The sequence below is a fragment of the Thamnophis sirtalis genome, unplaced genomic scaffold (assembly GCF_051295495.1).
Source record: "Thamnophis sirtalis isolate CommonGarterSnake01/CBP01778 unplaced genomic scaffold, rThaSir2_p1.2 scaffold_7, whole genome shotgun sequence".
Classification (NCBI taxonomy): Eukaryota; Metazoa; Chordata; class Lepidosauria; order Squamata; family Natricidae; genus Thamnophis; species Thamnophis sirtalis.
In genome coordinates this window covers 869820-882886 of record NW_028261387.1, presented here as the reverse complement: position 1 = coordinate 882886, position 13067 = coordinate 869820, and the positions used below count along the sequence as shown (strand labels likewise).

The following is a 13067-nucleotide window of genomic DNA, read 5'->3' as shown; positions in this document are numbered from 1 at the left end:
TTTCAAGGAGTAAAATTCCTTAAAAGACGAGGAGGGTTTCTCATGATTTTACCATGAGCTGAAATTTGAATATGCTTCCAGCCACTGTATCATATATTTTATCCTTGTTTGCTTCTGAATCAATTATCCCCCTGTACCCAAGTAAATTTAAATTCAGATAGAAGAGAATATAACGATAAAAGACAACATTCTTATTATATCTTCAACCTGTTCTTTCACCGAATTTCCCACTTGAAGTTGATAAAATAATTTTCATTTAATATATTGTGTTTGCCTTTTTTTTAAGAACAGATTTTTAAAGCTTGCTTTGACATAAAAATGAGTATACTGTAGTGTTGAAAATGTTGTCCTAGAATTGAAGAAAGCCAGGAACAAATCATTTGTCAACAGAAAGCCCACCAGATGCCTTTGTGCTGCTTATTAGCCTTTAGCTAACTGCCTTAAGCGGACTATTGTGGGTAAAAAATTAACAACTACCTTTGTATACTCCTTTGAGCTCCCCAAGAAAAGATAGAAATATACTTTCAGGACACTTGACTGCATCGTGTTGCCATCAGGTGATGTTTTGCAATGTTTTTCCCATTCATGGAGATGGGGAGGGTGTGGCCTGTCTCTGATCCATCTAGCCCGGAGGCCGTCAGTTTGACACCCCAGATCTAGGAGGATCTGCCCTCCTTGGGTACCATTCAATTGCGGGATAAGTTATCGCTTTGTGTAATGTATGATAAACATATTGAGATCACCTCCATTTCTCATACATTCTTGTTGTTCCATATTAAAATTTCGTGCATAATTGACATTTAGGTGATCTGAGGCAGTTTTATCCAAACTATGGATGTTGTATGTTGCAGAGATACCATATTTTCTCAGCCCTCAAGGGGTAGTATTGTCTGTTTTAGAAAATTAGTATTTTGCCATCTACTATCACCTCAGGAAGCATTATGTAGCATATGAATGAGTCAAGGATACAGTTAAGGTAATAGGAAAGTCTGTTGTGTCAAATATAAAACTACATTGTGACTTGACTTCAGTTCTTCAGTGCAATGTCTCCATATCAAAGGAACACTTACCTCAGATCTTCTGGAAAAAAATCTCATTGAAAATCATTTTGTGTAACGTAATAGAGCACAGCCTCAAATTTTTGCTCAATCTCCCAGGGGTAATTTGTCAGTCTAGAAAAGCTATCCAGATCTAGGATCCTTGGATTACCAAAATGAGGACACTTCAGTCTCAAGAAGGCTCACTTTTAGTATCTCATCCGCCCTGCCTCTCTCTTAAAAAAAAAACTCCAGACCTGCAGACTATTGGACGGTCGAGGGTAGCTAACACATTAACTTTTTCACAATGTCATTGACATAGCACTGTATTGTCAGTGGTGGCTATTCATTATTGCTGCAATTTTTCACACTGCTATCCAAAATTCTATTGCTGCTATTGGGCAAACCTGAAGCAGAAAAAAGCCACCACCTGAATTTACTTTATTGGGGTCTCTTCAAAGCTGTAGCTGCTAGACCCACTTTACTATGGGGTTCATTACTGGAATTCATTACCACCTCACCATTGCACAAAATAACTTAAGAGTTCACCCTTTAAGTCAGCAAAAGGTTCAACTTGAGCAATATAATAACCAATACTAGATTTTAAAAAAATCCAGAGAGCCTTATTTATATTCTTAACAAGAGAAGCTGTGCATGTTAAGATAAAGGGATTAAAAATAATAGATTTAGGGGAAACAGTGTACCATGATATCATTGGTTTTTTAAAAACAGAAAATGCAAGATTTTCTTTCCTTTATAACAATATGCATCTGAAGCGCCCATCAAGTAAAAAGCAAGACCAGCCCTTGTCTCCGTTATATGACAATGGAAATAAATTCATCAGTATTGTAAAAGCAACACTTAGGATTTTAGAAAATATTATAAACAATATGAAGCCCCTACCGTAACAGTTTACAAAAATTCTATGCAACAGAAGTTTTTAATGATGTTAAGAAGAAAATATATAAATAGTATAATGTGTGTATATATTCATACAATTGTCTTCAAAGTCTGTTTTAAATTCCCAGAGGTTTTTTATAGACATCATGTTTGCAAACAATTTTCATGTTATGACCATCAGAAATATAACATTGTGTTATGGATGTAATTTATGTTCTGGCTTGTTTAGTAATGTGTTGTTTTGTTTCCCATTATTTATAAAAATGAAGGAGTTTAAGAAAACATTCAAAATGCTCAGCATGCACACATAAATGAAATATTTTAATGTCAGATCATATTCGTAAAAGTTACATTGTTTACATAGGGTTCATTTGTACTTAGGAAAAAAATGTTTTAAATGAAAAGAATTATTTTTCTTATGCTGGCAATCCTATTAAACAAATTAACATGTGCTTTGGATGTACAGCTTGACAGGAATATTGATCTTTTAAAATTTCACAGGAAATTATGCCTTTTAATGATTACAAGGCTTTTTTATTCATAAAGAAATAACACCCATGATAGCTGAAATTCACCAATCATTTGAATGGGGCACAGGTTAATGTTGCTGAGACTAATCTTTTAAAAAGTCTTAAATGATTTTGTTCTTTGCATAGTGAATATGTAAACTTATTAAGAATTAACATTATTCATAGTAACACATATTGATTTGCTTCAGTTTTATTCAAATAATGGATCAAATAATTTAATAGGACTGCAGGTAGTTAGTAGCCGTTGATCAGGAATATCTTGTTTAAATATTTAAGCAATCAAAATACATTTTAATCAAATTTAAACATTCTAAAGTTTACTTGATGTCAGAAACAGAAATGCCAATTGAAAATTTGCTGGATCGTGCTCTTGTGACTGAGATGAATTATATTAATAGTGCAGGGGGGTGGTGGAATGAAAAGGAAATCGGAAGGATATCAAGGAAGTAATTTTGTGTTGCTGAACAGCCACTTTTGTTTCATATGCTCCAAAAACCTTTGTGAAAGTGCAGAATGTGTCTACTGCATGGATTTTGTAAAAAAAAAAAATCTTTTTACAAGATTTTGTAAAAAATAATAATAATAATAATTCCAGCAGTTATGTCTGGGTTTACTAAGTTTGCATCAAGTAAAATATTTATTAATGAAACTACTGTACAGGAAACACCAAAGCGAAATGCATCATACAGAAAAAAGTACACTCTAGGTGACAGATGGAAAAGTGCATGCAGGTTGCTTTAAATTTTAAGTCAGAAACAAATAATACTAATGTTGATCCCTAACATCTTAAATGAGAAACTTCTCTAAATTTACCAAAAATGCCATGGAACATATATATGACTAATACACATTGGCAAGCAGTATGAATGAATTCAGGTTTTAGATCTTATTTTACAGGCATTTTTGCTTGACAAATGTGAGTTTAAATAGAGTCGTAAAAAAAGGAAAAAATCTTCTCAAATTGGACTGGGTAGTTCTGCCAGGTTGCTCTGATGTCACACACAGCCTCCAAGTGTTTAATTAGACACCATCAAATCACATATGTCGTGTTAACATTCAGGAAATGACATTGAGTCTGTCTTTAAAGAATTATTTTTGGCTCAATAAATTTTAAATGTATGGTTTATCATAACCTAATATTGTCTTTGTCTTCACTGCAGTGGATTTCCGATCAAACTTTCCCCTCCTTTTAATACTTTAGGGAATTTTCAAACGTCGGGATGTTTGGCTGTAATGCCCCAAGATTTGTTCTCCCTGAAAGAAATCATAGTGACAATTTATTAAACTACAGAGCAACCTGGCTTTTAGGGGTCTGTACTTTTAGATTGTGTTCAATAAACCTAACAACTAAATTGTGATGCATTTCTCCATCATTATTTATTATTTTTTCATGCAATTACTCTTCCATTCCTATGTTCTCTGGGCTTTGGGGTTTAGATTTATTTGTTTGGGGATGGAATTGTTTTAATTTTTTTAATGATTTTAAAAGAAATACCTGTTCTTAAAACACAAACAGATGCAACCCAGAAATGTTTTTTGTGATTAAGCCTCATTAAATGCAATGAAATGCACTGAATCCATATTAATTTAAGTCACATTCCATTTAATGAGACTTAATATGGTTTAAAATTTTTAATTTTGCTTTCTATGACTTGAAGGGAATTCCCATTCTAAGCCACCTCAAGCTAGCTGAATTTGTGTTCAATGGGACTCAAATTAATTACAATTAACTTGTCCAACTTTTCATTGGCCTTAAGTACAACTGGAGCTCATTGAATCAAAGCTATATTGTTAAACACGGCAACCTAAGATTGGGTTGGAATATCAATCAGTGGAGCATTATTTTCAATTTTTTTTTAAATAGAAAGCTTAAATTACACCAGGTATATTGTTATTAAACAAAAACTAGAAGTAATCTTATTTTGTAATTGCTGTAAGTTTCCCATTAATGTGTTAAGTACTTCACACAAATTCACACATACTGTAAAGCAACACAACACACTGCCACAGTCAGGAAAGACTCCAATTTTTTTTAAAAAAGAAAACTGATGGTAAATAAAACTCCTTTGATTCAAAATGGTTTATTCACACAAATTTAATAGGATATATCACAATTGTTTGGTCCATAAATATTTAGGGGAAATAGTTTCTATACAATGCATTTTTCAATAAAACAAAGAAAACATGGACAACTCTGCTAGACCACTTAACTGTACTATAAACACGAAGCTCAATATATAAGATTATTGAATTTATCAACTATATCTGAAGGAGTGCACAACTGCTTTCTATGACATGTTTGTCCCCCTCTACCAGGTTACACCATAAAAAGAGTTTCAGAAATAAGAGGTAAAACAGTACAAAACTAGTGAGGTGTCAAAAGGGTTAAAACAGTTAATTTAACAAACAACACATATATATCCTGATTTTTTTTTCCACAAGCTTACTCCCAAGTTATAGCATAAGGCACATTGTAGAACTGAGTTATAAGAAGTCTACTTAATAAAGTAGATCTATAGTACCATATAGTTGTTCTGTCAAAGAACAAAATTTATATGTATCGATTTTTGTACCTGTAAAAGTGTATTAATAAAGATCTCAGCCTTTCCAAGGTTGTTTGGTCTGGTTAGTGGTAAATGCCCATAAGGTAATAGTTAACAGGAAAAGTCCAAGATTGGCACCTCAATCCTAACTATATCAACTTGGAAGTAAATTCCACTCATGTCAATTGAACTTCCTTCCTTCTAAATGTGCTTTAGGTCAGCAGCCTTCAGCCTTCAAGAAGATCATGACCACACTGGCTAAATATATAACAACAAAGACACATTTTCTCCATTACAGTGTTAACATCTCTTCCATTGTTTTTTCTTTAAAAAATAAGCTACTTTTCTGTGCTAATTTTCTAAAAACCCTGAGCAAAAGTTAGAATAATGCACTTTAATATGGGCAGTGAACTGTCAGTATGTATCCACTCATTACTGGAGATCAAACTCCCCCACTTTCAAATAATCAAGATTTTAAATAAAATGAGAGAGGTATGATTGGAAGGAAAAGGGAAGAGGACAAAGAGAAGATGGATAAAATATAAAACATTGTGCAAACGTTATTCTTAACAATCTATCCAAAACATGATTTTGACACTGTTTGGAAAGTCTCCCCTGTTTAATTAGTGTTTTATCAGAAGAAAGGATACAAATGAACATTCACCACTGCCCAGACCATTCAGACTTTAGCTTAAATTATAAAAAATAATAATAATGAACCACTTGCAAATGTAAACTAGGAAAGGTGTTTCCAATCAGCAGTACATCCACAAGGCTTCTGAGTTTGGCAGCTTCTGAGGATTTCGATTTTTAAAAGGATTTTGTTTTTAGTGTAAAGTGTTTCCTCATATTGGAATAGAAGAGAGCTTTTGCTTGCCTTTTTTAATGAAAAAAAAATGGGGGCAGGGGGAGCAGTCACCATCCACCATGGAATTAAACTTGTATACAGGGCAATCCAAATAATGTCTAATCAAAAATTAATTCCATTGGGTTCAGTGGGGCTGATTTTCAATCACATTAAGACTACATTTTTAAACCCCACTGAATGATGCTAGAGTGGCCAAATGTGGCTGTGAGTCTGCTAGGGCAGCATGTGTGTGTTGTTTTGTGTATTAATTATAAATTCATACACACAAATTAACCCTAGGTGAAATTCCATGTAGCTTCGGCAGTACAATATATATATATTTACTTGGAAATAAGCTCCCAGTGAGTTAAAACAGGCAGACTTACAATATGACAGAAGCACAGTATTATTCACATATTTGCTGAACTTGTCTTTTGAAGTTAATACATTAAAATGGCCAGCATTTACCCATGTTAGAAAAAAATGCAAGTATGTTCAAAACATCCAAGAATAAATATATTTAAGTAATGGTTCAAACATTTTAAGAAATTATATTTTGCCTATTTCCATCTTCTTCTGAAAATGATTGAAAATCTGAACGGTTACTTTAATAATGGAAATTCATGTTTTAAAGACAAAGGTTGGTAATTTTGTAAAGATTATGATTATTTTTCTAGACTCATAGTTCTCCATTTGTCCTATTGAAATGTAAAAGTGCTTCATATTCACATGCTGGATTTTACACTTATTAAGGGGAAAAATAATATCCAAGAAGGATACTGTAACGGCTGCAATCCCTAAACCACTCGGCTCAGAATAAACCCTCTTGTTTAGATATAATTAATATAGAGCAGAAAACATTACCATTTTAATAGGACAAAAATTTTAGCCTCGAACTACTGATAATATCTAGCAAAAATTATGTACTTTGAGATCCTTTTTATTTCCATGGGACAACATTGAGTAGGCATTTAATTATTACCTTTAAATCAACAGGATTGCTATCTAATTTAATCTTGGGTATGTTCGTGTTTTGCTGTCAGCCCCACTGCAAACCAGATGGAAACTAGATCTGTTTGTTCAGTTGAATAGGGATTAGCCCCAAGGAAACGTTTCTAGGACCAATGTGTTTTAGAAAAAGGTTTGTGTTAGATACACATAACCAACATTCATACTGTCTGAGGCTGTTCTATTTTCCAGCACAGTTTCTAGGCCTGCAGGACAGAAAGTGAACGATTGACATTCATAAATGGCCTAAGTTAGCTGAAAAGTTAATGTAGTCTAAATGTTATCCATCATATGTATGTAGACATAGTTGGGGAATTACAAATCCTGAAAAATAATATAGCTCAAACGTGGAATAAGTGATACGGTTCCTATACCACGTTAAGCCACGCTGTTTAATTTGGAGTTCATGTGATATGTGAGGTTTGCTGCGATAGTTTGTAAATGAAGAGGTTGTCACTTAACTAATTTAAACCCAATAAGTTACGATCTGTTGACTAAACCGGGGGTGTCAAGCTCAATTTCATTGAGGGCCGTATCAAGGTTGTGTTTGATCTCGGGGGGGGGGGGATGGGGTGGTAGCCAATGGGAAGCCCGATCCACTTAACCACCAGGTTACTAATTTATCAACTGCAGTGATTCACTTAACAACTGTGGCAAGAAAAGTCATAAAGTGTGGCAAAACTCACTTAACAAATGTCTCACTTAACAACAGAAATGTTGGGCTCAACTGTGGTCATAAATCAAGGACTACCTGTATATAATACATTTTCAGAAACAAATTGCCTTTTGTTTTAGAGGATGTTGATGGCCTAGAAAGAAAATAGGATTTCACGTTTAGGCTATCAGTTTTTATATATCTTAAGAGGCTTCTAAACATGATAGCATAAAGCTTCATACAGAAGCCAGTTAATAAATGAAGAATTCACATGTTTCTAGAGCTGAAGCCTATTATTTCCAGGCCTCACTAATCCCTCTCTTGTTTTTCCCCACCCATATTAAGCCTAATAAAAAACTGGGCAAACCTCAGTTCCCAAACAAAACTTTTACAACTTTTTGGTGTGCATAGAACATGAAGGAAAATACAAAATGTATAAAGTATCTGAATGCAAACTGAGGATTAAAAATCTGAAATGCAAATTATTCCTGGGCAGCCTTTCAGTATGAAATACCGGCATTGGTTAAAAATGGTCAGAGCATGTTGGCATCTAAAAATTAACTGAGGAAACAGTCGCAGAGAGCTGGGGTTAGGCAGACCACAAATATCTCTGACATAATTCTGTTAATACTCAACCCACGCGAGATTTAATTAGGTGACCTGTATACGAGTGAGACTCCTCTACGGGACATGAAGTATGCCATGTCTCAGGACGAACACAAACAACTGTCTTAGCACACATCTGTAGCTGATGTGCAATAACATTATAAGAACTGACCTCAGAGCATGATAGTTTGATTCTGTGGGGGCTCTTCCTACCCAGTGGTTTCTTCTATGTATCCCAATGTGTATATTATTTGAATTTTGTGTTTTTACAACTTTCTTCTTCAGGCTATGCTGGTTCCTTCTAAGTGGCAGGTCAGTCATATAATTTGATGCCAAAAGCAACTACCACTAGCTTGGCATGCCAACCCAAGTCACATCATGACACGGTAGAATGCAAATTGAGGAGGTTTTGTACATGGCAAACGTATCATAAAGACAGCTTCCAAATTGCAGGGAACCACCACAGAATAAAGAAAGCAAGTCACAGAGTTCACCTGACTTAGAACAAACATCCTTACTGATCCAAATTTGGCGACTGGCCAAAACCTGCTTTTAAAGTTATAAGTCTAGCTTGATTTAGAAATGTAGTCCACTGCACTCAAAGGTTAAGTGATATGGAAAGGGAACTCAGTTACCTCAAGTGGCAGATTTTAGGGTGGTAAATGTTTTTAGATTTTCCGCATAAGATACCAAAAGAGCTTGGTCAGTGGGATTTCCTTACATGTATGTTTTTTATGATTCAGATGCCAATCATTTGAAGAAAACAAACACTGATCTATTTATTTGGAAATACAGTTCTCTCTGATTAATATATCAACCGTTTTGCCCCCAGTAAATTCTGGAAATAAGGAACATACAATTTTAAGAGGCACTTAAACCTTCCCTTTAATTAGGCAATGATTAAAAAGAAAATCCAACAACAATTTATAGACAAGTTCACGTTGCATTATAATAGAATTCTATTACTGCAAACTCATTTGCCAAGTGGTTGTGGGTGCTAGACACCAAGTTGTTTTTTTCCCAAATATATTGTGGTGGTGTTGTTTTATTTTTTTAGAAAAAAATGTTGCAAATAATAGTAATTATAGTCATATAATGGAGAAAGAAGAAGAGGAAGCAGAAGTAACGAAGAAGAATTGTTTTGAAAATCAAATGTTAGAAAATGTTTGTTAAGGTAGTTTGTGAGGGGCTGGCGGAATCGTGGCTGTCCATGTTAGACGTCACTGATGAGACTACAGTGATTGTGGGATTGGTCAGGTCTGTTAAAGTGGTCGCAGTGCCGGGTGGAGTGAGAGCGCCGCTGTCTGCTGAGGGCGGTGCCGGAAGTGACGTGCCATCAGCTTTATCAACACCCCCATTCTCCTGCCGCAAAAGGTTCCTTCTGAATTTGGCTCTCGCGTTTTGGAACCAAACCTGTAAACCAATCCCAATTGATTTCTTTACCAACGTTATCTTTTGCTTTCGACTAACCTTATTTTTTTTTTCTTTCTGTTTTGCATTTTTAAGGATGGCGGATTTCTTGCTTTACCCTTCTCCTCCTTCCCCCACATGCACACTTGCTACTATGTTATCTGGGGACCTTTTCGATGATAATTCGCTCAGACTATCAAATAATCCTTTTCGTGGGCACTTATGGTTGTTTTTGTTTTTCACTTGTGCCGTAACATCTTAGCAAAATAAATATTCCACTAAAATTCTTGTGATCATTTAAAAACATGGAGAGTATTAAATGCAGGACGAAAGAATTCATGCACGATTTTTCCTTGTGTCGTTTCCGTGTGTCCTATTCCAAAGCTGAGCTAGTTATGTTAAGATGACTGGTCTCTCATATACAGAGTTGCACTTAAATTCCTTCCCCTCATTTGTTAGCTTCTGTGGAATTGGCCCACAAGTAATGATTTAAATCATTTATAGGTATGAAATATTATGGCCAGAACCCTGTCTCTGTTAAAAATATAACTTCTTCCAAAATTATTTGGGGGGGGGTGTTCAACTATGTTATGAAAGAGTCAGATTTGAGAGCATCACAGAGCAATCCCAAAATAACAGATTAAAGCACCTTTACATGCCACACAAATCCCATGTGATGTATTAATTGCTGCACTGCACTGCTTCAGAATTCAGTGGTGAGAATTAAATCTATGAAAGTTCTCTATAGAGTCCTCCGGAAAATCTTCAATGCATAGTGGAAAATCAGTTTGCTAGTGACGCTATTAGGCCAAAATGTCTTCCTTCATATCATCTTAGTATTCTAATATAATGCAGTATAGCAACAAATACTCCCATAGGATTGTTGACTGTATATAACAAAACTCAGTTCAGGTAGACACAGAGGACTCTTGAGGTTACTCCTGGCTAATAAAAATGGAGAAATGCAGTAAAATAGATTATTTGCCTTAAATTCAATATCCTATTACTGTTTTAATTAGAAAGGATACCAGTATATTTTACGAATTTTCCCATCCCAATCAGAGGAAGCAAAATTGATTCTCCTTCAGCCCTGAGAGCGGTAGCTCTGGAGGGAAGCATAACTGTCCACTTAAATATACCTTCAGGGCCCTTGGAGGGTAAGATCTGAATATGGAAATGAAAACCTATTTATCTATTGGGGGAGCCAGCTAATTTAAGGTAGCAGAAGGGAAATGTAAGGGGAAATGCAATTTTTAAGTAGAGAGAAAGGAACGGGAGGAAGGTGTTTATAGCAGAGGCTTCTTACCTGCAGAACTCGCTTAGTTAGTCCAGTCTTTTGGGCTAACTGCTTGAGGTCCTTAGCATCCGGGTTGTGATTAATGGCAAAGTAGGACTTCATGGTTCGGAGCTGGTGGTGTTTAAAGGAGGTGCGCATTCGCTTAGTCTTCTGAGACGGGGGATAAGGCTGCTGGTCTCTGTCCAGATGGTCTGCCTCGTTTTCATTACAACCTGTTTGGGAAAACAACAAACAACAACAACAACAACATTGGACAGCTGAAAATAAGCAATGTGTTCTACCTCTGTGTCCATGGACAAAAAAACAACTCCCAAGATGTAATATTAACGTATTTCCTTCCGTTGCATGAGATTACAAATTAACATCACGTAATGTACTAGATGCATCATATGAACAAAATGAGATGGTTCAGTCCTGGACATATTCCAGACAAGTGGAAGGACTGGGTGTTTTCATGTCCTTCCATTTTTAAATTGATCCCTGCTACCTATTTGGGGTGGGCAAGGATAGTCGATGCGCAAAATATACATTGCAACGCTTATTGCAAAGCCTCTCAACTATCAAACGACAACCCGGCCTTCACGTGGTGCCCCCCGTTCCCACCAATCGGGCTCTGTCGACCCTTGGGACTGGCGTCCCCTTGGGTATATCCAGCCGAAACAGCTTCCATGGATCGCCGTATCCATTACAGTGGCGTCAAATTTCCATGGAAGTCGCCTATACCCACGTTGGGTGAAGAGGCGTCAAGTCAAGTCAAGTCAAGTCTACCTATTTATTTCTAAAAATGTGAAAATAGAATATAATCTGGAAGATACCCTAGTGTAAAATAAAAAAAAGTACAATTAAGAAACAAAAATGAACATGACACAGTAAAAAGCATAGGATTTTTAAAATAATAGTAACCCTGAGTCACTTGCTGAGATCCAAAGAATAAAAAATAAATAAAAAGCAGAGCGTTAAACGCGTCGTAGGAACAGTCTGGAAAGGGGGCACAAGTTGGAGGAGAAAGAACCACACTTTATTTTGGTGCATGCTTTACCAGGAAGAGAGACCTCAGCCATGAAAAGGCAAAAGTTTTATAGAAAGTGAGAGTTACAAGATAGAAAATCCTAAGGCTCTGGTTGTGTATCTGGAATGAGATCTGGTGGTAGGCAGCAGAGTTTGGGACGCCCTTTGTGAAGGAGAGTGAATGTTGAGATCATCAACTAATACAGTGTTTCTCAACCTTGGCGACTTTAAGTCCTGTGGACTTCAACTCCCAGACTCCCCCAGCCAGCTACGCTGGCTGGGGGAGTCTGGGAGTTGAAGTCCACAGGACTTAAAGTCACCAAGGTTGAGAAACACTGAACTAATAGAAGGTGGAATGTTGTGGGTTCCCTATGTTGCAATTTCCTCATATGGGCTTTCCCTTTGTGAAGAAATGGGTGAAATCTCAATTTTGTATGTTATATTTATTTTCTCCATTAACCTTGGCACTGTAAAGCAAACAAAGCTGATTTCTTCCTAGATTCTCAGGAAAGGGGTTTTCAGAGCTGAGGGGCCATGACAGAGAAGGTCCCCGTGTGAAAGCTCTAATGGCAAAACATGGGTAGGCAAATACAGGCTAGGAGAGGGGTTCTGGTGCCCAAGTATCAGGGTTTCCCACTTCGAATGTAATCATTAAACTTCGTTTTAGAAGCCCAGGCAGCTATTAAAGCTCCCTTAGCAGTCCGGCCATTCTACTCAGTGTTAGCTGAAGCTTTCAAAAAGTTCAAGGAGAAACCCAGATTGCAATCACCTAACCAGAAAATTACCAGAAAATGAATTACAGGCAGTCCTTATGCAGCAATGAACTACTCACTCAGCAACCATTCAAAGTTATGACAATGCGGAACAAAGGGATTTAAGACTATTCCTTTTTGGTTGTTGCAGTCACGTGGTCGTGATTTGAGTGCTTGACAACTAGCTTGTAATGACAATGATCACAGCATCCTGTGGTCATGTGATCACTATTTTTAGCCTTCTCTACCAGCTTCCAACAAACAAGGCCAATGGGGAAACCAGCAGGAGGTTCCAAACAGCAATCACAAGGCCACATGGATTTCCCTAACAACGGAACTGTCATAAGTTGGCACAGCCACATGACACTGTGCTTTACAACCGCATCATTTAGCAACATGATTGCCAATCCCAATGACTGTCCTTCACCAAGGATTACCAATAGAGGCACAAGGCCATCCCTACCGAAGAAAAGT

The 13067-nt window shown here is 36.4% G+C and overlaps 1 protein-coding gene across 3 annotated transcripts in view; it reads right to left on the bottom strand.

Annotated features, from left to right (window-relative positions):
- Window positions 1-2237: 2237 nt before the first annotated feature.
- Window positions 2238-13067, bottom strand: part of LHX9 (LIM homeobox 9) — a 37081-nt gene continuing 26251 nt past the window's right edge. For 2 of the 3 annotated variants that reach the window (XM_087719185.1, XM_087719186.1), the window contains exons 4-5: window positions 10843-11045; window positions 9206-9539 (exon numbers count right to left, since the gene is read on the bottom strand). In XM_087719185.1, the coding sequence (XP_087575311.1) occupies window positions 9282-9539; window positions 10843-11045 (461 nt within the window). In that variant the 3' untranslated portion in view covers window positions 9206-9281. Of the gene's footprint in view, window positions 3722-9205; window positions 9540-10842; window positions 11046-13067 lie in introns of those variants that run through there. The other variant, XM_087719187.1, reaches the window with a different exon arrangement.